At 45.6% G+C, this 24,031-nt stretch overlaps 4 protein-coding genes and 2 long non-coding RNA genes across 11 annotated transcripts; 4 read left to right on the top strand and 2 right to left on the bottom strand.

The window, feature by feature from the left end:
- Nucleotides 1-95: 95 nt before the first annotated feature.
- LOC120680635 (cyclin-dependent kinase G-2) lies at nucleotides 96-3,465 on the top strand. Its single transcript, XM_039962141.1, has 7 exons — nucleotides 96-1,813; nucleotides 1,897-2,025; nucleotides 2,145-2,280; nucleotides 2,372-2,460; nucleotides 2,550-2,661; nucleotides 2,754-2,860; nucleotides 2,958-3,465. Exons 1-7 carry the CDS (start codon nucleotides 378-380, stop codon nucleotides 3,052-3,054), a joined length of 2,106 nt encoding a protein of 701 aa, XP_039818075.1. The 5' UTR covers nucleotides 96-377; the 3' UTR covers nucleotides 3,055-3,465.
- Nucleotides 3,458-14,307, top strand: LOC120680634 (sister chromatid cohesion 1 protein 2-like). 6 transcript variants are annotated; one of them, XM_039962137.1, is made up of 18 exons: nucleotides 3,565-3,595; nucleotides 4,608-4,725; nucleotides 5,713-5,832; nucleotides 6,655-6,978; nucleotides 8,639-9,104; nucleotides 9,197-9,237; nucleotides 9,461-9,507; nucleotides 10,515-10,576; nucleotides 10,654-10,782; nucleotides 10,868-11,017; nucleotides 11,137-11,369; nucleotides 11,450-11,639; nucleotides 12,266-12,402; nucleotides 12,487-13,097; nucleotides 13,188-13,224; nucleotides 13,314-13,338; nucleotides 13,434-13,566; nucleotides 13,890-14,295. In XM_039962137.1, the coding sequence occupies exons 4-18, from the start codon at nucleotides 6,843-6,845 to the stop codon at nucleotides 13,998-14,000; spliced, it is 2,508 nt and encodes an 835-aa protein (XP_039818071.1). In that variant the 5' UTR covers nucleotides 3,565-3,595; nucleotides 4,608-4,725; nucleotides 5,713-5,832; nucleotides 6,655-6,842; the 3' UTR covers nucleotides 14,001-14,295. The 6 variants fall into 6 exon arrangements, 5 of the variants coding, with proteins under 5 accessions (XP_039818073.1, XP_039818071.1, XP_039818072.1 ...); XM_039962139.1 differs by lacking the exon at nucleotides 5,713-5,832 and having other exon boundaries at nucleotides 3,458-3,595; nucleotides 4,556-4,725; XM_039962138.1 differs by lacking the exon at nucleotides 5,713-5,832 and having other exon boundaries at nucleotides 3,576-3,595; nucleotides 6,696-6,978.
- Nucleotides 11,106-12,252, bottom strand: LOC120680638. Its single transcript, XR_005677748.1, has 2 exons — nucleotides 12,053-12,252; nucleotides 11,106-11,691 (listed from the first exon to the last, which is right to left on the bottom strand). It is a non-coding gene; the product is annotated as an uncharacterized LOC120680638 (long non-coding RNA).
- A 620-nt stretch (nucleotides 14,308-14,927) lies between the features above and the next one.
- Nucleotides 14,928-20,154, bottom strand: LOC120680636 (protein FLOWERING LOCUS T-like). The gene is made up of 4 exons (XM_039962142.1): nucleotides 16,996-20,154; nucleotides 16,182-16,243; nucleotides 16,028-16,068; nucleotides 14,928-15,532 (listed from the first exon to the last, which is right to left on the bottom strand). The coding sequence occupies exons 1-4, from the start codon at nucleotides 17,185-17,187 to the stop codon at nucleotides 15,303-15,305; spliced, it is 525 nt and encodes a 174-aa protein (XP_039818076.1). The 5' UTR covers nucleotides 17,188-20,154; the 3' UTR covers nucleotides 14,928-15,302.
- LOC120680637 lies at nucleotides 15,172-16,940 on the top strand. Its single transcript, XR_005677747.1, has 3 exons — nucleotides 15,172-15,610; nucleotides 15,689-15,798; nucleotides 16,603-16,940. It is a non-coding gene; the product is annotated as an uncharacterized LOC120680637 (long non-coding RNA).
- A 3,158-nt stretch (nucleotides 20,155-23,312) lies between the features above and the next one.
- Nucleotides 23,313-24,023, top strand: LOC120681181 (serine/arginine repetitive matrix protein 3-like). Its single transcript, XM_039962706.1, has one exon. It carries the CDS (start codon nucleotides 23,313-23,315, stop codon nucleotides 24,021-24,023), a length of 711 nt encoding a protein of 236 aa, XP_039818640.1.
- The last annotated feature ends 8 nt before the right edge of the window (nucleotides 24,024-24,031 follow it).

The raw sequence follows: 24,031 nt of genomic DNA, 5'->3' as shown, positions 1-24,031 counted from the left end.
CCACCCGTCATACACGCGCGGAACCACGTACGCACGGAGGCCGCGGGTTCCTCGAACGAAGCCCGAAAAGGAAAAAGCCGGGAGCCGACCCGTAACAACGCGGAGCGGCCGCCCGAGGAGCAGTCGCTTCCGTCCCTTCCTCCTCTCTTCCGCATCGCCGCCGCACCAACCACCACACACCCCTTTGACGCCGCGTTCCCGACCCTTCTCGCATACTCCTCCGTGCCCGGCCGGCGGCCGGCGTCCAAGAGGCCGCCCGATCCAAAAGGTCAGATCCGAACTCCATCCTGGTCCGAACCCCCGCCGAATTTTTCTAGGTTTTGGTACGGATCTAGGGTTTGCCGCGGAACCTCGTGCGGGGCTCGTTCGGTTCGCTTATGGCCGCTGGGCGCCACGGAGGGTACAGGGACTACGAGGCGAGGGAGCGGGAGCTCGACGCGGAGGCCTCCAGGAGGAGTAAAGAGCAGCACCACCATCTTGGCGGCCGCCATCGCGACGCGGACCGCCGCCGCGACGGCGGGCGCAGCAGGGGTGGCAGGGACTACGCCAACGGCCACGGTCGCCGCCGCTCGCCCCCACCCAGGAGCCGCCTCGCGGGTAGGCTCGGTGACTGTGAGCCCGGTGAGGTGCTGAGCGGCAGTGCGTCCGATGACTCCGGTGGGAGGCCGCATAGAGGAAGGGAGAATGGAATTACCAGTTCTAGCAGGGAGGGCCAGGCTGCGGCCGCATCAGCTATGGCTGGTGCAGCGGTCTCGTCTCCGAGCAAGAAGAGGAAATTCTCGCCCATAATTTGGGACAGGGAGAGCCCAAAGCCGCCACATTCTGATGCAACAGGTGCCAAGAAAGTGGTAGAATCTGAGCCTGCTGAGCTCCCACCACCTCCACCATTGCCTCCAAAAGACCACATCCCAGTGATATTAGCTGTGGAGAAGTCACCTATGGATGTGGAGCCTACTGTTGGTACAGAGAGTGCTAAGCAGTTGCCAGAGCATGAGGAGAATAGGGTGGCTGAGGAGGAAGAGGAATATCCAACAATGAGGAACATATCAACTTCAAGATGGGCTGGTGCTAATGATGATGAAGAAGATGTTGAAGCATCAATGAAGAAGAAAAGTGCATCACCTGCAGACTCTGTGCCAGGGCAGTGGAAAAGGGCAAGTCCAGAACTTGGTGAGGTTGTGGTCAGTGATATCTCTGGAGGAAGGACCATGTCTAGGTCATCTGACTCTGGGAGAATGGGTAACGACGAGAAAGAAGATTTTGTAGTAGATAAAGATGACTATATGGATGTTGACAGGGGGCAGGCCAGTGACAGTGATGCACAAAATAGAATGTCAGATACTGATTCAGAGGATGAAGCTCGCAGACCTGAAACACCTGAACCAGTGAAGGCACCACACAGGTGTATCAATATGCTTCAAGGTTGCAGAAGTGTTGATGAGTTTGAGAGGCTCAACAAAATTAATGAGGGCACATACGGTGTTGTATATAGAGCAAGGGATAAGAAGACAAATGAGATTGTTGCACTGAAGAAGGTAAAAATGGAGAAGGAGCGAGAAGGTTTTCCATTAACCTCTCTAAGGGAAATAAATATCCTCTTGTCTTTCCACCATCCTTCGATTGTGGATGTTAAGGAAGTAGTAGTTGGAAGTAGTCTAGATAGTATTTTTATGGTTATGGAGTACATGGAACATGATCTAAAAGGTGTCATGGAGACAATGAAACAACCATATACACAAAGTGAGGTCAAATGTTTGATGCTTCAACTATTAGAGGGTGTAAAGTATCTACATGACAATTGGGTACTTCATAGGTAATTATTGTTTACTTTTGTTTTTGTTTGAATATGTTGAATCTGTTCTTGTGTTGCTGATACACGCACATCATTTCATTCAGGGATCTGAAGACATCAAATCTTTTGCTGAATAATCGCGGTGAGTTGAAAATATGTGATTTTGGACTGTCTCGTCAATATGGGAGCCCACTAAAACCTTATACTCAACTGGTTGTGACTTTGTGGTACAGGTAGGTCATCGGCCAACATCAGATTCCTCAGCAGTGTTTTGGTTTTCTTCTAAAGTTATTCATTGAGAGTTCTGTTCGGTCAACCAAGGACTCACCTTTATTGCTCCTTGTGGCTACAGGGCCCCAGAGCTATTGCTAGGAACAAAGGAGTATTCTACTGCTATTGATATGTGGTCTGTGGGCTGTATAATGGCAGAGCTTCTGGCCAAAGAACCATTATTCAATGGAAAAACAGAGTTTGAACAGCTAGATAAGGTATTTAATTTGTGCTGATCTCCTATAGTCCTGCAGCTCTTGATATAGCTTTTATTTGATGACATCTCACATTGAAGCTACTTTTTGGCAGATATTTAGAACACTTGGCACACCTAATGAGAAGATTTGGCCTGGCTATGCCAAATTACCTGGTGTGAAAGTCAACTTTGTCAAACAACCGTATGTCTGCATTTATACTTTCCTTTGTTGTTATTTTGCTGAATTTGCATTTCCATTTGATAGTATTGATTTTTTTTTGTCCTTCCCAGGTATAATAGGCTAAGAGATAAGTTCCCAGCTGCATCTTTTTCTGGGCGACCAATTCTGTCTGAAGCTGGTTTTGATCTGTTGAACAGTCTGCTAACTTATGACCCTGATAAGGTGCAATTCATAATCTCCAATTGGCATTACTTTTGTGTTCTTGTATTCTCATCATGCAAACCTGTCTGAGCACCCTTGTTTCTATCGTACAGCGTATATCGGCAGATGATGCTCTGAAGCACAAATGGTTCTCTGAAGTTCCTCTGCCTAAATCCAAGGACTTCATGCCAACATTCCCTGCACTTAATGAACTGGACAGGTAATTTTTGAATCACATCTTCCACTTTGGCCTAATGTTACATGGTTCTATTTCATACAGCATAAATTGATTTCTTATAATTTTATTAAAATAACAGGCGTACCAAACGGTACATGAAGAGTCCTGACCCTCTAGAAGAGCAACGTTTGAAAGAACTGCAAGGGAACATAAGCAACCGTGGGCTTTTTGGCTGAACAGAACCTGATTGGGTTCCTATCCGTACTAACTGTTATGCTTCACCCTGAATCAGCGAGGTCAGATATCTTCTGAGGTGAGATGTGCCATGGACATGAAGTATCAATCTTCTCGGTGTCTAGCAGCGACTGATAGTGTTCTTTAGCAGGCTTGGTGCCAGTTTAAGTGGATAAGGTTTCTCCTTGTGGCCCGTCATAGAAATTTTGTTGCAGGAATTAACACACCATCCAGATTGATCCTAAAAGCAATATAATCTGCCTGCATCGTAAGGTGTGGCGTGTTGGCTTTTATTGGTTACACCAGTTTCACCTTTGGAACTTCTGTATGTAAAATATGCCAGATTGGTACGTTGTAAACAATGTTCAGTGCGTTGGATTAAAATAAAACATCATCATTATTGTTATTCTTTATGCTTCTCGTGCCTTTTCTTTTGATCTTTGCATTTTGTTTGCAAGAGACGAAAGAAGCGCAGGGGAAGGATGCCTTTTGCTTTTCACCAAATCACCAGGAAATCAATGGGCATTTAATATAACTTGGAAGGTAATATATTCACAAGCCAATTGCTACAAGTGATGTATTGCTGACTAAAACCTAACGAACGTGGAACTTATCTTCTTTCCTGAAAGATCAGTTGCACCTGTATGAAATGTGTGATCCTCGTAAGACTATTTAGGTGAACAGTCTGAATATTAATGTGATATCTTCCATTTTGATGTGTCTGGATCATGCATGTAACATTCATTGAGCAGCTGCTTCGATGTCAAATTGTAAATAATAAGTTGACAAGGAAAATGGCTGAAAGAAATGACCTGAAAACTGTGGAGCGAAATATTTCTTGCATAGACGTTTCTCCTTGCCATCTCAATTGCAAGAGATCAGTGGAATTTCATAGCCGAGATCGGAGCACTTTTCTGACTTATTTCACTACCAAGATAGATAGTTAGATCAATTGTGAGATATGTCCGCAAAACAAATTTGGAACTTGGATTTAAATTTGTGGATCTAATTTCTGCTTTGTAGTTAATTTTGATCTTGATGTTAATTTATTTAATATCAAAGAGAGAAACCGTGGCAGATCTATTGCAATTCATCATGTTGTGCATCCCTTCTTGTATGCTCTTTGCTCCCCTGTTAAGTTCATCACTATGAAAACATTGCATGTGCTGAAACCTTAGAAATACATATTAGGTTCTTTGGTATCCTTCTGTATCCTTTCTAGCCAAATGGCTAGTATTTGAATAGTCTTTCCAGTTTTCACTCAAAACGTGATTTATGACTAAGCATTTGAAGCATATATAAGGTATTCATGGTGCTAAAAGCTCAGTCTTCTTGTTGTTATTGAGCAATGTAGTTTACTTGTTGCTTGCTACACTTGCACGCAGGTTTTTAATAGCCTTGACTGGGAAATTGCTCTTCTGTTATTTTACTTGTTAGCTGATGATATGTTCCCTTGTTTTGTACTTTGCACCTGGTGATAATTGCTTCTTTCTACCTCCCAAGAGCTGGGAAAATTTGTTAAACTCACTACCATTGTTGTATGACACGTCTGCAGCTAAGCTGTGGCTGCTTCAAGATAGGAAGCTTGATGGCCGTCAGCTTGTTGTACCTAAGTGACTAAATTTTGTGGAGGGCCTTCAAAAGTGTTCATCTTTTACTATTGAACCATGGTGGTCAGTGCACTATCCTTCCTTGTACATTAATATAACCATTCTTCTAACTGATTTGTAGATTATTCTTCTACAGTTTTTGTTTGCATAGGTAGCATGTGTTCACTTGACAGTCCTAACATAGCTTACTGAAAAACACAGAGCGAAGTGGTTCCCTGTGATAAATAACAGTCAATCAGGTGAAATTTAGTCTGTAGTACTTTATGGTGAGCTTACATGGAACAGAGCTTTAGGGGAGTAAAGAAGTTGAGCAAATTCCCTATATACCATTGAGATATATAGCTGATCCCCTATGTTCCATCGGAAATTAGCATATCCCAGTTTTATCTTTTGTCTCCTAAAGGTGTTTTTTTTCCTGTCGCTGCATTATGGCTCACTTAGATTACAGCAAAGGTAAAACCCTTGTAGACTTTTTTTTTGTTTTTAAATTACACAAACGCATTTGTTAGGCAATTTCTGTGATTGGGAGTACTATCTTTATTCATCTGGTTTAGGCGCATTGATTGGGTAGTATTCGTTGTGTTCCATTTGTTTTGTTCCTGCCCAACGGCCCCACTTTACAGTATGACATGCAATTGACAGAATTCCAGGGCCTTGTACAAACACTGAGCAAACTACATATCTTAGAATGTGGCGCCGTGCTTGCAAAATATAGTCACTGGGACATGGTTTTCGCATTATAGCTGTTCGAAGTGAAGTGCTACGGATGTTTATGGAGCGAGCTTCGTTGGCCTGTAGTATCCAGTAATCGCTCCAGTACAACGTGACTACACCAGAGTTGAAGCTGCATTTGCGCTCTTTTGCGCACATGGCCTGAAGTTAGCCTCACGAATTGTGCTGCCACGTGCCACTCTAGTTTTTACTCGCCTTTGCGTCCCTTGTTCTCCGCCTCACGCCTTTACCGCCTGTTTCGCTCCATTGCTTTTGCCATTTACCTGATACTCCTGGTTGTGAGGACCTCCTCTCTTTATGGATGCAATGTAATTGCAGCGGTTGTTGGTGCAACTTTGGTGTCCATGGTTGCGGAGATCGCTTCGGAAATTGACATGGGAGTGCTCACTGCGTCCACAACTACAAACGGCAAAAAGGGGAGGAGCATTTGCATCATCAGTAAGGAAGCAGGGCTAAGTCCGGTTTACACCCTCCAGCTATCGCAAAAGTCCGGTTTTCAACTTCAACTACGAAATCGGACAACATAGGCCATCTAACTTTCAAAACCGGGCAAATTTGTCCCCTAGGTGGTTTTGAAGGTGGTTTTTCATTTTGTGAGAATTAAAAATATTCAATTTTACACTAAAAAAATTATAAGTAATTCATTTTAAGTCAAAAAATTATGAAATGGGTCTCAAAAGTTTTCTAAAAATATAACTTATCTACTGTCACATGACTTGTGAGCTATTCAGATCTAATTTTTTTATGTTCATAATATTTGGCTACTTGCAGTTATACCTATTATTTTTAATATCTAAGATTCAAATGGAACAATAATAGATAGGTTACATTTTTAGAAAAATTTTGGTACTAGTTTCATATTTTTCTGATTTAAAGTGAATTAGTTTTAATTTTTTTTAAATCTAATTAAATTTATTTAATTTTTTTAGAAAATACAGAACCACCTTCAAAACCACTCCAAGGGCCAAATTTGTCTAGTTTTGACAGTTGGATGATCTATGTTGTCCGATTTCGTAGTTAAAGGTTGAAAATCAGATTTTTGCGATAGTTCGAGAGTGAAAATTAGACTTTTCCCTAGTAGCATGCTTGCACTTGGATGTTTGAAGACGTGTACTTGGATGGTTCATTGGATTGTGTTTTTGATTAGCATTGATTTGCACAAATGTTTGCTCATAGACACAAAAAAATTTTTTCAATGTCATTTAGTGGCATTCAAGAAATGGCATTCAAGGGATTAATGAAAATTTCAATGTCATTCAGGGAATTAACTCCAAATGTTTCCCCATTGGTGCGGTAACTAGATAACAACCTGCTGCCGGCGCCAACTCCGACGACGAGACCTCGTTGGTTGGCCCCGACGGGACTCGCCGGTGCTGAGAAAGGTGAAGGGGTCCGGTTCCTGCACGTGTTGGCCACCCAGCGGGCGTCGCAGGGCGCAGTAACAAACGATGCGCTGCTGGAAAGCCGTCGAGAGCCATCGTACGTGCAGCCGGAGAATTCAGTGGGTCGCTTACTGGTGGGCCCCGTGCCCCCCACCTCGAAGCGAGTGTGATTCACGTCGGCCTCCTCTGCATTTACCTCGAGGTGCGTCCCGTCGCTCCCCGCCTCACCCCAGCCCCCAGGCCGCAGTTTCATGCTCATCCGAGTCTCCGAGGAGGAGAAATGACCGTAGAGGGCTGTTCACTGGCAGTCTGGCAGAATTTACAACGGTCATCTTTACGGGCTCCGTGTAGGTTCCCGTCCCCCAGGTTTAAAATGTGACTCACCCGCTCACTGTGAAGTGCTGCCCTGTATTTTCCCTATTCGGAAGATCGGCCTCGCTCTTCACTTCTTCAGCCGCCAACCTCTTGTAACCCTTGTTAAAAAAAAAGGTAGTTTCGCATATGCACCGCTGGTAGCCTGGTAAATGGAACATTTAAACTTTCAAATTCATTCTTTCACACATGCGAGGTTATCTGGATTCAACAATTTACCGATAACGAGACTGTCAGATGAATATGTAAATAATTATCTAGTTCGATGCTCTACTAAATACCACATCTCAACACCTAAGAAACTGAAAAACCTGGAATAATTAATGCAAATCATATCTGATCCTATATATTTGATTTTGTTTGTCTCACCAATCTCACTAGTCATTGCCGTTTATATGCTCTATTATAGTATGTAGGTCGCTCATAAAAATAGGAGGCAATAACACACATCCAAACGCAGGCCAACAGGAAAAAGGAAAGAGAAGGAAAACAACCCCAAAATGTTTTTAAAAAAACCTCTTCAACGACTCAACGAGGGGCAATCACGTCACTTCGGCACGCCGGCGAGCCGTTTCGTTTCTCCCCCCTCCCTCCGCTTCCCCCTCCTTCCCCTTGAAGCCACTGCGCCCCCTCCCCCTCCCCCTCCTCTGCTCTCGTCAGACGCCCCGCAAAACCCCAAACCAAAAACCGCCACGCCTCGCACGCGGACCGCGCTGTCTTCCTCCACTCTCGGCGGCAGTTGGGCAGGCCTGGGCAGGGGTTTGCATTGGTGCGGCGCGGCGGCGGCGGCGCTCGGTGTTTCGAGCAAGCGGCTACGACAGGGGGCCGCGGAGATGTTCTACTCCAAGGCCCTGCTGTCGAAAAAGGGCCCGCTCGGGACGGTGTGGGTGACGGCGTTCTGCGCCGAGGCGGCGCTCACCCGGGACCAGGTCGCGCGCACGGACATCGTCGCCTCCGTAGGTAACGACTCGGTGTTCACTCCAGCAATGCGAGAGCAATCCCCCTTCGGTGTCCACTCTCTAATGTAGAAATTTGTGATGTTGGTTCGGAGCAGTGGCAGAAGGGAGATGGGAGGGGTTTATGTGGGGGTTTAGGTTTTAAAATTGGCATGCGAGGGGGAGTTTGGTGCCAGTTCCTGCGGTGTAGTGTTTGTAACTCTGTTTGTCATCTCAGTTTTGGGTGGTGTTTTGATTGATGGTTTTGGCCAGTGTAAGGTTTGGGGGTTTTAGGTCGGAGTGTTTTATTGATGGCACTCGAGCATAATCCTGAGAATCGGGTGCGCTAACCACATTTACCATGTGAACCAATTGGCCATATCGTGCACCGATTTATAGCATTGAATTAGATGATGATATGTAAGAAGTGCTGTTAAAGTTGCTGGTAATGTTGGTAGAAAAGGGGTAACTTTCCTTTACTAGACCAAGCTATCTTATTCAGGAATTCTCCTAATAGGTTTGTAATGCTGATGCATTTTGTTTCGATGTTGGCAGATGAGATTTTATCTGATGTCCAGGGCCCACACAGAATTTCCCTCAGAATACTGGCGCAGCTTCTGTTTGGTATTGTTAGGATATACTCCAAGAAAGTGTATTACCTGTGCCATGATTGTGAGATAATTCACCAATTGCAACTAAGACAATGTGTGGAACCTAGCGCATCAACTGGAGGGTCGACACATGGAGTTTTGAAGCAAGTGAATAAAGCTATCCGTGCAGGAAGATCGGTGGCAGGTCATAAAAAAACTAGCAAAGCCAAGAAACCTGTTCATGCTGTGAGAACAACTGAAGTCTCTAGCCTGGTATCAAGTGAAGGCCTCTCTGTAAGGGTAGAAACAGAAGTTATTGTACGAACATCTGTGGTAATCCGGGAAGCACGTGTGTGCCATGATCTGCCAACCTTCACAATACCAAAAAGATTTGAGCTTGACTCTTTCGATTTGGGGATTGCTGAAGATACGTAAGCATTCCTGATCATATACTAGTCTGTAGTCTCATTATTTTGTTACATGGAACGTGGTTTCTTAGCTACCCTTTTAACCTTCTTTGCAGAGATGATGAAGGTGAGGATCACCATCACTCGGCACGTCAAGGTATTGATGCCATTAGCATAGCCTTTACTTTTGTTGCTTTCCTTTCCCATCCATTTTGTTTCCTTGAGATACTTCAATCAGACCTCTGCATTTCGGACTAGCACGCATATAATTGAAAAGTTGCAAATACGTTCCCTGCTTCCTTTTGATCGTGAAACATTTCATACATTTTTTTTTTGAAAACGAACATTTTATACATTCCCTGCTTCCTTTTTTTGTGTAGATATTCTATTGGATGATGAGCGCCATCATGCCCCGTATTTGTATGAGGTACCCAGCTCCCTCTCCTTGTCTGATCACATTGGCATGCACGTGAACCCATTATGAGATGCTCCCTCCTTCCTTTTATACAGGGGCATAGCTGGGCCAGCCCAGCGCCTAGGGCCACTCCATGGGCTGATTGGGCTTGCTTAGCTGGGCCTCTTTGCTGCAGTATTGTACACTGTAGACAAAACGGGCCATGGCCCTAGTGGCGCCCTAGGTCTTCCTCCGCCCCTGCTTTTGTATATGACTCTGGGTAGTTCACTGCTGAACTATCCAACATCATATATAAAAGAAAGGAGGGAGCACATTTTTTAACAGTAACATCCGAAATGAAGAATCACTGATCTAACCAACTGTATGAACTAAGTGACACTATGAACCTACCAGACTCCCAAGCATTGGAAGAAAGGTGTCACTGGGGCTGCCACCTACTGCAATGCAGAAGTGTGACAGGCCCCAAGCAGGCCAAATAGCAGCCAACTGTTTATCACATATGTTTCTTTTTGTCCCCAACAAAACATATTCCACATGAGGAACTGAATCCACAAGCATCCAGCAGCAGTCCAACCTTCCCAACAGTTGCAGACATTCCTTGTGCGCTATAAATGACAAGCTGAAAGATTAGTAATAATGCTTCAACACCCCCTACCACAGACCATGTTTGTGCCAAGTCCTATCCTAACTAAAGGTGTTGTGAGGCCTGCAATCGATAGGGTTTGGTCTGTTCAACAACATATTGGTGCTGCTCTAGATGCCCCCACCTGTGACCTGTGCAGTGCTCTAGCCTGCTGTTGTATCATGTGGTGTTAGTTTTGAATATATGCAATTACAAGTTAAGTTAGTCTCAGCTCTTTCATAGACTATTTTACAAAATAATTACTCTCACAATTGCTCCTTAGACATGTTCTACTCTTTGCTTTTCGAATGTTATGATTCAACTTTGCTGGCTTCAACTTGTTTTTTCATCTTATTGCTTTGAAAAACGGAAGCTTAAAGTTTATTCATTGCTACAGTCATATCGGATGGCGTCATGTTCATCCGATGTTGATTCTACATGTTTTATGCCGGAATACATGTAAGAACTTGAGCATCTTCCTAATGATTGTAAAAGAAGGTTATGTCCATAGGATTTCTGAGCTTCCTTGTGTGCAGCTCTGTCCCATGTGAAGTGATGCATGCCATTAGTGAAGCAAATAATATTCTGGACTTGAGTACCGAAGCGGATAAACCAGGAAGAGAAAACCAGAACGCCGATTCTGCTTGGTTCACACCAGTGAAGGAGTAGGTACACCTTGCTCTGTTGCCTTTCTAACAGCATAAGAGCACATTTCTTCTGTTTTTAGTTCCTAAAACAAATTTGGAACAGTGTTCTTCCGCCTGATATGATGAATATGGTGGCCGAAGCCAACTATCCTTCAGAGAAAAGCAAAACTGGGGATGATTCTATAAGTGAAGTGAATATGGATGAGAATAATGGGGGTTCTACCTGTTCTATGACTCATATCCCTCCGCAAGAGTGAGTAAAATCAATTTTTTTACCACAAATTTTCTTTTGTCACAGCAAACCTTTCACTACCAGATTTTTAGGTCATACTGTTGACATATATTGATCAGATTAAGCTTGCATTGAAACAGAAGTCACGAAGGGCAAAACTCCGAGAATATTCTGGAGAACATGACTTGTGGGAGTCTTAGTGCAAATAACCCCACAATTGAAGCATCAGCGAGTGATTCACCTCTAGGAAAATCGAATAAATCTCTACCTGGGCAACATGAGTCACTTGAAGCTCCTGTCTTAAGCTGTGAAACAAGGGCAGAGAATGAGCTATCACCTTTTACACTAGAGCCTTTGCCAGAGGGTGTCCCAGGTCTGGTCTTGTGACAATTATTTGTTGTATCTTATGGTCTTAATCATACTAATTGTGAGCTTCATTCACTTCTGATCCAGGGCCATCATCTTCTCCTACATTTGGGGTTAGGACACCAGCTAAAACTGAGAAGAGCCAGGCTACTAGAAAAAGGAGGAGGGCATTGTACAATAAGGAGGACTACATACCAACAGAACGAGAAGGCAGGCGGCGGGTTAGGAGAAGATTAACTTGGTCGTTGTATGATGAGGGTACCGTACTATCAAATGAGTAAGAACAACTTCTGGCTTCCTTGTACAGACTCTTTCACAAGTTGCATTACCTGTACATGTGTGTTTGGAGGTGTCAGAGCAGTAGGTATTTGTTAGCTTATGCTGTGTTCTTATCAGATTAAGCTGGGTTTTGACTGCTCTGATAGAACTAGGCTCTCAGTTGTGTTTCATATGGATATTAAAGACATGGAACACGTCTAACGTAATTATAATAATTATTTGGATAGAAATAGAATATTTTCACTTGAGAACTAAAAATCAACATGGAAAAATAACTTTCATGCTAATGTCCTGGGTTGCTAACAGAAAATCCCAAAAGCTGGTTTATTGGGGTTTAATTATATAGGCTCTCTAGGGATTTTGACCTTAAACTGAATTGTAAATCAAATCAAATGATTCAAGAAACCTAACCTAGTCGAACAAGCCGCCATAGAAGTTTCCACAGTGAAGTTTTAGTCCTATAAGTTCTTTGTTTTCCAGATTCACCACTTTACTTTTTGTTGGGAGTAGGGAGATAGTGACCTGCGCTTCCTTTGAAGTGATTCTCAGAATATTATGGACCATGACCATCCAATGCTTTCACAAAACTGTAACATGTATTATTTACATTTTTATGTATTGTAGGATGTTGAGAGAAGCAATAAATGATGCAACTGATTTAGTGAAGCAAAGAAGGAAGGCACCTCACACTCGTCTTGATACCTGGAAGGTGGCAAAAGTTGGTTCTCTACCATATACATTCTTGGATCCAATGATTCCATGTAAGTCACATATTCATGCATTGTTAGACTCAATTATTGATGTAAACTTCAACAATAACTCAGTGCGTCCTCTTATTTTGACAGATAAGACCTCAATTTCTCTTGCACGCGTAAGTGCACCAGAGGCACCTGAAAATTCATGTGAGGAATCAGTTAGAGCAAGGAGGCGTCTTTCCTACGAGCACACTGAATCTGTCTATTCTTGCAAGGATACTGGAAGTACAAAACGTGAAACCATTCTAGATGCATCAAAAAGAAGAAAATTGGATGAGCGGACAGATATTGATACACCTGTTGGCTGTCACACAGAAAATGGGCCTGATCAAGATGGAGTTTGTGAATGTGATGAAGATACAGCCAAAGAAAAGGGCACTCAAGTCGATGGAGATGAACCTAGTTCAGAAATACCACCAAAGAAGGGACTACGTGAATCAGAAAATGAAATTCCATTGCACAATGGAGCACTGAATGATCAGACAGATTTTGAGGCACATGTTAGCTGTCACACAGAAAGTGAGCCTGTTCAAGGTGGAGGTTGTGAATGTCATGAAGATACAGCCAAAGAGAAGGGCACTCAAATCAAAGGAGATGAACCTAGTTCGGAAATACCACCAAAGAAGGGTCTCCATGAATCAGAAAACCAAATTCCGTTGCACAATGATGCGCTGAATGATGCTCTAGATAATATAGGCGAGGTAAGCTACTGCATGCATCAAACTCACATGATAGGGTTTTCTATGGTTTATGATGAAAATTGCTGTATTTGAAATGACGTTTATGTGCAGGATATTCCTATATATGATGAGCACACCAGAGATGAAGGTAATGTTCATAAACTGTTATACCTTATGCTGTGTTGTAGATGTTTTTGTACTTTGTCAGGCTCTTATATGCACAATGCTGTTTTGCAGGTTTGCTGAATTCAACTAAAACTAGGTAGCTAATGATCTTGTTCTGTTGCTTATGGATTATCATTATTTCCTCCCTGCTTCTCCCTCTTAATCTATTGCTTACTAAATTTACTAATTTAGGAAAATAGCAAGTTGCCTACACCAGCTATTCCTGGATAAGAAGAGTAAGGAGGGAGCTAATTCTTTAAGTCTTAATCAAGTTCTTGAAGGGGAAAAGAGGAGAACTTCAGCAACTTTCTTCTATGAAACTCTGGTATGGTTACTGTAACCTCCTGCTTTGATGGTAATCCATGTGACTTCATGTTCTTTCTTCAATGATTGATCGTGTTTTGTGTTGATAATTCAAATTTCCTTCACCTTTCCATCATGAGCTATCCTTTCCTTGTGACCAAATTAATAGAGTGTATTTCTTTACTAAGGTATCATTATATATCATCAAGCTGTGGATCTTGGGCATCCCATTTTACTTATTCAATCCATCATAGTTCTACTCTGTTGATAAAAAATTATCTGTAACTTAAGCTTATTAGTAAATAGTGAAACCCTTGTATCCTTATGCATGCATTTCTTCTGCAGATTCTGAAGAGCCGTGGGCTCGTACAAGTTAACCAAGAGCAGCCTTATGAGGATATCATACTCTCAGCGACTCCGCAACTTGAAGCAGAGCTTCAGCGCTGTGAGAACTAATCGTCAGATTAACTTAACATGCTCCTTAGTTATATGACCTGACCTTAGTCCAGAGTTTCACCTAGTACTATCCATCTCCTGTAGTATCTTTGAGATGGTCTTCACATGTATATATGAGCTGCTCATGGGGGCATGTGTTATGTGCATTGAGTGTGTTAGCTGGTTAGGAGCAAAGGATATGGTTTGAGCTTGTAGTTGGGTTCTAACTTATAGATGTAAATTACAGTTATTTTTCCTGCATTGAATGTAGCCAGTATTGTTTCAAACCCTGGAGTATTCATGAGTCAATTGTTTACAGTTTATGGCATCAGACAGTATGGACGCCGAGCTTTGCCATGCCGTCTCAAATTGAAATTGTGAAACACAGGGGAGCATAACGCAGGGCTCGTATTTTTTCTGCATGTTATTGCTGTCTGGAAAATTTTATTCTGATTTCTAATACGATCAATAAGTCTTGATTATGAATGGTTTTTGATCAACGGTTGTAATACTCTGTTTGAGCATTGCAACCGTTGATCAAGTGGTCTAAAGGACTGGACACAAGATCTAAGTGGTTATTTGCTACCAAGGCCACATGAATTACTCTGGATGATCGAGACTAACAATAACCTTGGTGGGAGGCTACGTGTTTATGGTAGTTGTTTCTCACTCCTAGCAAAGGCAGTACTTGTTTTTGTATTAAAGCTGACCAAGTTAGGTACAGACTGTTGTGATACTTTTTGTAACATTTGTTGACTCTGCGGTGCTTGGACAAGACTAGTGGTGATTCCATCATCATGACTGGTTGAATGCAGAAGAGATCCGACTCTTACATGATACCTTTTGAGTCTATAGTAAATTGCGTTATAATACTTCTGTATCAGGTGGTGAAAAGGTTCAGATGTTGGTTTGTCGAGCTCATGCTGCACAGCTTAGCACTGTGTTATATAAACCTCAAGCAAGCAACCCTTTATTGCGATTGCTCTGTGAGGAGCTACAGGGCCTGATGCAAGATTTATTTTGTTCATATACCCTGCAGCCAACTTGTTAGTTTGATGAAGGGTATATGCTTTTGAAATTTGAACACAGCTGGAATAACAACTTTTATATGCATCAGCATCAAGTTTCCCTCGCTGAAGACGCAGATTGTTGTCCAAGATGGTGAAATTGCAAACTAAATTGCAACATGGCAAACTAACTTTCAATTGAAGCTACATTTCAAGGCCCAGCATTTACTATCGTTTTGCGGCGTGCTTGAGCTTGTGCATCTTTTCACGTTTAATAAACATTCCTTCTTGCAGACCACTGTCAGTTATCTGGTACTTATCTAATGTACCGTCTGCCTCCACAACCATTCTCCCTTTGACAATTGAAGAACACCGCAGCCACAGGAGGTCCAAGATTATAAAGTGCTGAAAAGTCTCTAGTGTTGAAATTTGGTCTCCATCCCGGAGCATAAACAGTTTGCTGGACATATTGGCGAAAAAGTACAAAGACTAAGCGATGTATTCCAGCAGTTGGCTTTGGGTTTTCATAGCTGACAATTTCATTTCCTGTAATAACATTTGTGCAAACATGTCAAAATGTGTTAATGGAATGTTGCTCTCATCTGTGGAAATATTGTGAGACAGGTAATTATTATGGTACAGTTGAATTTGTAACATATGGCAACAACAGAAATTCTCATGTTGAGCTAAATAAAATTTCAGCTGAATAAATCAAATCTACTTTCAGTGGAATTGGATTGCAAAATTTTTATTGCAGCAGCAATCCAAAGAATCATCATCAGGGACAAGACAGCCAGCTTCTTACTATTCAGGTATGCCCTACTTTTGATAGTGTTTATCCTTCCTAATTCAGCACTGATAATTGTCATTTTATTTTTTTCCATTAAACTACAGATGATATGCTATGTTTTTGTTATGTAAAAGGAGGTACATATAAATGTAATCTTGACTAACATATATGCATTTATTATAGAATCTTAGATAACTCTTGGATTTATGAAACATTTGAAGTGTGAAAGGGACAGAGACGAAAGAACCCACCATAGCTGGCATTTGTTGATTCTGGGATGTCTGTCACCAACCTTTGACATGCACATAGATAGGCATTAATTCTTATTTTGGAATTCTCACATCATACTGTTGAAATTGTAGAGTCAATAAATTTCAAATAATTGTGAAATGTTCCAGGTCTTACCAATGAAGGTATTCTCTTTTTGTTGGGTTGCTTGGACTTGGCGAGTCTGGGTCCACCAGCACCTAGTTGCATGTTAGCTTGTCATTTTCAGGGAATATTTCTCTTAGCCTAATGAAGCAGTTTCCTTGTCAAGTAAAAAGATGGCTAACAGTAACATGTAATCTCTGAAATTTGGACCACAGTTCCTTATCTTTTATTCAGAGGATCACAAAGACATTATTCTTTTAACCTGCAATCTAGACATTCAAATTATCTACTAACTTTGATGCGTTTTAGGATAAACAAATCATAGTAATGCTGGAAAATTGTTTGTTCCAGACTTCTTGCAGTACTGTTACTATAGTGGCATTTTCATTAGGCTACTAAATGTGAGAACTTGTCCCGTGTGGCGTGTGACATGTATTGCTGCATCTTATCATAGTTATTCAAGATTCCTGTACTTCTCGACGGCATAGTTTTTATTCTAGTCAGCACCATGTACACAAGATGCAAGTCAGGTACATGTGCCGACGCTATCAAGCGAAACGGAAGTGCAGAGGTCCTTTTCAGTCCATAAAGAATAGCTTACAACTTACAGAAAGTTGAGATTCTTGCTTTCAGTGCTCTTTAGCACTGAAAACAACTAAAGGCAATGAACTCCAAAAGCAGATGTTACAAATAAGAGACTGTGCAGTAACTTCACAAATAAGAGATCCTGTATAATTAAGCATATATGTTTTTTCATTGACCCTAAATACATCCTGTTGAACTTAAGGTTTACTTTTTCATAAGCTTAATACTGCTCAATGTATTAATGAACTGGTTATGGACTTACCAGAGTGTAAAGGTTCCTCATGTCGTGCCCAGCAATTTCGACCCTTGGTTCATTTGCTGCTTGTGACGGCTTGAGCTCAGATCCATTGGTCAGTTCCTTATTGTTGTACATAACCCTAAGTGAGGCTGATTTGATAAATGGATCCAAAATGTCACCAACGACATGTCCTACTACTAGTGGGTCCCTTGACATGGTTGGTGAGGAATGATAAATTTGAGGTTGCAAGGTGGAAAACAGATTGTGCTCTAGAGTCTTTCTTACAGGCTTTGGGCTATAAGGTACAAAGAAGCTAGCTTGGCCTCAAATGTGAACTTGGGTGAACTGATGGGCGCAGGTTCATGCCCTATTTATACTTGCAACCTGAAGTGCTGAAGGCATTCATAATATCAGGAGTTGTGCTCCATATTCCCTAGAATCTCAACTTTAAAATGTATATAATGATATTGGTCGTCATCACTGGAAATATGTAGGCCTGTCCACTATCTGATCTTACAAAAATAGGAGTGTCCATTGCAATTCCATATTGATGAATAAAATCTGATGACCACACTCACTTATTCCCTATATCTTGAACCCTAGACATGATACGTTCCTCGTGAAAAGTGGGTTGCCTTTTGACTTGTCTATCAGATTGACACATCATCTTCTTTGTTTGCGGCATGAACATTATTTCACCCCTTCATTAATAAAAGTTTTTTGCGAATGGGGCTGCCAAAGCATCAAGTCCCTTAGTATTTGGTATTCTTCTATTTCTTTGTTTTGTACAGGCTAGAACATACATTCTTGGGAATGAGCTAGTGACCTGGGGTGTTATGGCAAGTTAGATTGATTCGGTTAGGATATATTGCTTAGGGGTCAAGTCAGTCGTCTCTATAAAAGAGACACCATTGTAACAGTTGAGGTCAAGCAAGAATATAAACCCTAAATAGTTTAGAGCCTCCGAGGGAGGGCGAACTGGTTTATCTTGCCCTGGTTTTATCTACCATAACAGGGGTGGTGGGGAGGACTGTTTAACCTCATCAGCTCAGGTGCCCAGTTCCACCTTCAGTGAATGCAGGAATGCATGGCCTTCTTTTTACTGGAGCATACATATTAAAGATTCATCATAGCATTCTTGTAGTGAATATCACCTTCTCAGTACAAATGGTGGAAAACTTCCTTTGACTGAAACGCTGTTTGCTGGGAATATTAGGCTTCAACCATAAAAGGCGTCAAGGCATTTTCTTGATACTTGTTCTGTCTTCCCCCAACATAATAATTTCTTTCTTCATTGGTAGTGGACTTTTACTAAGGTAGATGCTTGGGAAGCAAATTAGTGGTACAGCTGTATGGCTTATTTCAGTGCATGCCGACATCTAGAACTCAGAATCAAGTCTTCTTCATCCTCCAAAGATTATAAAATAGTGTTTATGTTTAGATAATGATGACAAGGTGATATATTGACATATATTTCTTCTTATATTATTCTGGTATGTCTATTCTTATCTGTGCACATCTTTCTATCCAAACACATCTCTCCATGGCTGTTTCTGTCCTTTATTTAGAAATTTAATAATGTAATTTAAACCTGTAAGTTCTGTTCTTCAGTTATCGGGAAAAATTGAAACTAAATGTAGTTTCCTTATCAATTAAGCTGCTTAATCCCCTCGTCTGTGGCATTATAGTCACCTGAGTAATATGGACAATAGTAGACCTTTTACTGTCATACTATCACTAGGCTGCACTTTTACTTCACTAGGGTTAACAGTCCTGACTGAAACCCCAATAGCACACTGGAAGATTCACTTGGAGCATCAGAGATGCTACTATGCAACAGGCCCTCAAGAGGCAGTTAGTGCGGATTGTGACGTAGAAGTTATTGCAGCATACCAGCCAACAGTATTTTTCTCTCATACCACTCCAGCACTAGCCACCAGCACCAGCACAACGAACAGAGTGAATTTTCTACGCAAATCCAATCTCACTGCGTACGCGGTACGTCCCTCCTAGTTTGTCTGATGGAATATGATCTCTTGACGGTCAGCTCTTAGTGTAGCTTCTGAACAAGTCTCACAGAGGCACATTGGCTCTTTGGCATATCTGTCGAGACTGCAGACCGTCCTTCCAGCTTTCTGATAGAATATGATTTGCGAAATACAATGTCCTAATCTTTCTATCATAACAAGAATATGTCTGCGGATTTGATGGGCTTGAGATAAAGAGGGGGCGGAAAGCGGGGAAATAGATAAGGTTTTACCACATTTGTTCTTGCATAATAGGGGGTCCCATGGAACCCCATCTTTCTTGCTCCTGTGATTTGCACCATAGGTTCCATGGCAAGCGCCCCCCTTCTGATGTTGCGTTCCCACTTGCGGACAGCATACGGGCCTGGCCTTCAGCTGAAGAGGGCTCTCCATCACAGTCCGGCTGAAAGATCTCATCCGATCACATGAAGGCGATTCACTATCCACTACCCATGGCTCTCCCCAGTGGTTCCATTTCTTCTCTGGAGGCAGAGCTCGTGTTCTCCGACTGGTTGATATGCATGGGACTTGCAAGAAAGATCCGGAGCAGGAAAGGCCCGGAGGCCGGTTACGTGGACGAAGTGAATCGTCAGGCTGGGGGAATCGGCGGGGCCGAACTGTCGCTGGCATGACAATCTTGACCGGAGAGCAAGTGAGCCAGGCACCATGCCCGTTCACGTGGGAGCATCCCATTCGTCCCGTGACGGATGGGAACTTGCCGGAGCCGTGGTCCTGACGGGTCGCCGTCGCCGGAGACGGAGGGGACTCTTTTGGGGCAAGTCTCGGAAAACCCAAACCAAATCCAAGAAAGACGGTGTCATGGAATGGGTAGGTTCCGCCAGTGGCGGAACGGAATGATCCAAATCATCTGGTGTCCAGTTGGTGAGGAATATCGGAGTGGATCCGATGTACCCTGCCGCCGGAATTATTGGCACATTGGCGAGAGGAGATAAGCCGGCGGAGTCTTTTTCCATTGGGCAAAGAGGATTGGCTCGACAACCCAACTTTCTTCCCACAAGTTGATCGTGATCAACTCATCCTCGCATGTTACTGATAGACTCTGCTTGGAGCCAATGAGAAAAGGAAGATCGGCTGCTTCCGGCAGTACTCACTGTAGCGTGCGACGTCCGTACAGGTGCCTTGCGTGGATCAAAGGCTACTACTGCTTTATCGGAATCCACACACACCCATCCGTCGAGGAGCATCAGTAGGGGCAGAACTTGGAACAGAGTGCAAAACAGTACTGGATGCAATTGCTTGAACTCATCCGGTGTGATCCATCACCATGACACAACCTGTCTCATTTCCTCCGCATAGTGCTGGGGAACAGCCCAACGTTACCAGCCTTTTTGCAACTATCCTTCACTATAAATGTCCATGCAGCCCGCAGCCCGTTAGCCCGCCCGAAGCACGGCCAATTTGGCCCGGCCCAAGCACGGCCCGGCCCGGCCCGGTCCAAACCGTGCCCGGGCTGGCCCGGCCCGCTCCCCGTGCCCGGGCTGGGCCGTCACCCCAGCCCGTGGGCTGGCACGGCCCGGCCCGGCGCGGAATTAGCAGGCCGGCCCGGTAGCGGCCTGCTAACTCCAAAGGCCTACAGAAGCACACAGCTAGCCCACGGCCTTACATCGACAAACACAAACCCACCGCAACTCCACTCCCCCCACCCCTCGTCCCCTCCCCCGTCCCCGCTCCCCAGAATCGCAGATGCCCAAACGACCGCCAAACCCTAGCCCCACCCCACCGGCCCACCCTCCCGGCCTCCCTTCCAGCACGGCGCATGGCAGGTCGGCAGCACCGCCGCGGCGCCGCCGCCCCGTCTCCCTTCCAACCTTCGACGCCGCCCTCCGGCCAACGCTCCCTCGCCCCACCGTCCCCGACCACCGTCGACGCCGCGTCGCCGCCCTCTCTGGCCTTCGTTCCATCACCCCGTCGTCGACGCCGCCCCCCGCCGGCCTCTGCTCCCTCGCCCGCGTCGACGCCGCCCCTTCCGACCTCGGCGGCTCCGACCTCGGCAGCTCCGCTCCCTTGCCCCGCCATCGACGCCGCCCCCTTCGACCTCCGCTCCATGGCTCCGCCGTCGACACTGCCGGCCGCCCCTTGCCCCGCAAGGCCGCAACCCTAGATATAGCGCCGCCAGTTCGCCGCGCCTCCTCCCGTTGACGCTCCGGTCCGCCATCGACGCCGCGCCTCCTCCGTCGACGCTCCGGACCGTCCGCCATCGCCGCCGCGCCTCGGCGCCTCGCCGAGCACCGCCCCCTTCATGGGCCGCGGGGCGGCCCGAGCCCGACAAGCAGGCCGGGCTCCACGGGCTGGCCCGGCACGAAACTGGCCCATGGGCCCGTGCCTGGGCCGTCGGTGCAGCCCGTGGGCTAGCACGGCACGGCCCGCTAAGGAGTTGGGCCGGGCCAGACACGGCCCGGAGGTTACCGGGCCAGGGTGGGCCTGGGCGCGGGCCGGGCCGGGCGGCCCGAATGGACATCTATATCCTTCACCATCTCATCTCCAATTTTGTGATAAGCACATGGATATTTCCCTTCATGCATATTGTCGTATAGTACAATGCAACCATATTTTACTGGTAAAGTTCAGAATTAGAGCACCTGAACATATGTGAAATTTATCGATAGTCATGCATTGTTGTTAAAAGGAGGACATAAATTTTGTTTTGATGGACAAAAAAAAAGGGTGCATTGCCTCGTACATCTAATGGGAGCTTCATGCTCAAAATTATGAGGCAGAATAGCATAAAATGAATATCTATCCTTAAAAACTGTCAGGATACCTAAAATTTTCCAAAAAACAGTTCCAGTAGATTTAGTATATGGATACCTATCCCTAAATTTTTTAGCAAACCACCTAAATTTCTCTCTCCTTGACCCAAATATACCAAACCAAAGGCTGGATTGCTAAAACTCCAGACGTGTGGCGGGAGAGCCAACTGCTCCGGGTCGGAGCTTTCCGCGCCGCCTCTGGCCGCGCCGCCGTTCCCTGAGATGCGCCGTGCCTCCGAGCGGAGGAGCCGCACCTCCACCCGCGCCCGCGGCTCTAGACCCCGTCTCCACCGCCAGATGGGAGCAGGGAGTGGACCTCAAGATCCGCACACGCGCGAGATAGAGGGAGGGCGCCGGCGGAGGCCGCATCGGCGGGGAGCACCACGCTGCCGCGTGCGTCGGCCATGGCGGGCGCCGTTTGAGAGGACGACGAGGAAGGCCGGCGCGGGAAGAGCCGCTGGGGAGGAAGGCTCATCGTCGCAGATCCACTGCCGCCACTCTACGTGGGCCTCTGCCACCGGAGTTCGAGGGCAGGGGAGGCCGGCGGGCGCACAAGAGTCCGGTGCGGGAGCTCGCCCGCCCGCGCCGAGGAGGGAGGCCGCCGTGGAGGCAGGCCGTCAGGGAGGGAGGAGCGCGGGCGGGGGTGGGGGAGGACGGTTGCGCGCCACCGTGGCCGGGAGGGAGGAGACGGCGGGCGGCATGAAGGAGAGGAAGGGGATTTTTATGTGTAGGTGACATTTTGCAAAAAAAAAATCCGCAATGAAACATGTAATTTTTGATAGTTTTTCTGTGTCTTGGACTTTTTACGAAAAACTCCTGCTGCATAAGAGTATTTTTAGAAAGCTTTATAGGTAACCAATTATACCAAATCTGCTGGAGGGGAGCACAAAACCATAACCTAAATCTTCTCTCTCCTATACCTAAAAGCAAATTTAGGTATCCAGTTTTACCAAATCTACTGGAGATGCTCTAAAAAACAATAGTATCAAGAAATAGCGCAAATTTGTGACATGTCCAAAAGTAACTCGTCCTTGAGACCTCAGATTTATTACAAAAAGAGCACCTGCATCATGATCAACTTTCTTTCTATGTCATGCAGCTCGCCTGATAACCGTATACGAATCCCGCGAGTCTCCTTCACAGCCTTCACACACCATTGAAGTGCGTTGTACGTATCTTAATACAACATTCGATTACTGTAGTTCACCTTTCCTTTCATAAAATGTCCGTTATAAAACAGTTCAGCAGAATGCATCCTGGGGGCATGAAACGGCACACCAGCAATCCCCATAGTAATATAAGGAGTCAAATCATTCAGTGGCATGAGACATTAGCAGCAACTTATGTCATTCAGAACATCTAAAAGATACGCTGCTTCTTGGAGATTGCATTTAAGAAAGGGGCTTTTACCTATGTACCATTGTAAATGTTGTATATTACTTTTGTACCATCAAAAAATTTTAAAGTTCTTCAGTGCCATTGAATGAATTTTTCCCCCTACATACCACTACCGTCCACTTCCATTGATTCTTGCCGCACGGAGATGCGGACGCTGTTCTTCCTGCCGGAGCCCAAGCCTTCTCTGGTCACCGGCGTGATCCGCGGCGCGGCGCTCCGGGTGGGCTCCACCACCGCTCGCAGCAGCTCCGCCGGCCGCACGGGGAGGTTCGCCGCTCGCAGCAGCTCCTTTTTTGCGCCACACCATGAAGGGAGCAGGGGCGCGCGTGCCATGGGGAACAGCAGGGGAGGGAGGGAGGGGGCGGAGGGCCGGCGGCGGCTGGCCATCTCCGAGCCGCGTGCCGCCGTCCTCCGCACCTCCTCCGCGCCGCGTCCGAGGCGGCAGAGTAGCCAGCGCCGGCGCCGGCGCGGAGGAGTAAGGGCGCGGCCAGCGGAGCTCCGAGCGCCCCTCCGCGTGGCAAGGAGGCGCCGCCGGAGACCGTGCACGCCGCCCCGCGCAGGCCCCCGCAGCTTCACGTCCTCGCCACCGCGCGGGTGCTGGGCGCTGCTCCGCGCGTGGCCTGCATGCTCGCCGTGGCCGGAGCACCCACCATGCCCCGCGAGGAGGGAGGCGGGGGTCCCGAGCTCGAGGTCGCCGCCGCAAGGGAGGGATGAGGGGCGCCAACGAGGAAGGGGAAGGGAGGCGTGGCGAGAGCGGGGAGGGAGGAGGATGGCCGTCCAAGATCCCACCACGGGGAGATGGCCGCCGCGCGCCGTGCCTCCGGCCGCGTCCGAGGGGGCCTCGCCGGAGGAATGAGCTGCAGA

This window comes from Panicum virgatum, chromosome 7N, assembly GCF_016808335.1.
Source record: "Panicum virgatum strain AP13 chromosome 7N, P.virgatum_v5, whole genome shotgun sequence".
Classification (NCBI taxonomy): domain Eukaryota; kingdom Viridiplantae; phylum Streptophyta; class Magnoliopsida; order Poales; family Poaceae; genus Panicum; species Panicum virgatum.
Note: the sequence above shows the minus strand (reverse complement) of the source record. Positions and strands in the feature narration are given on the sequence as shown.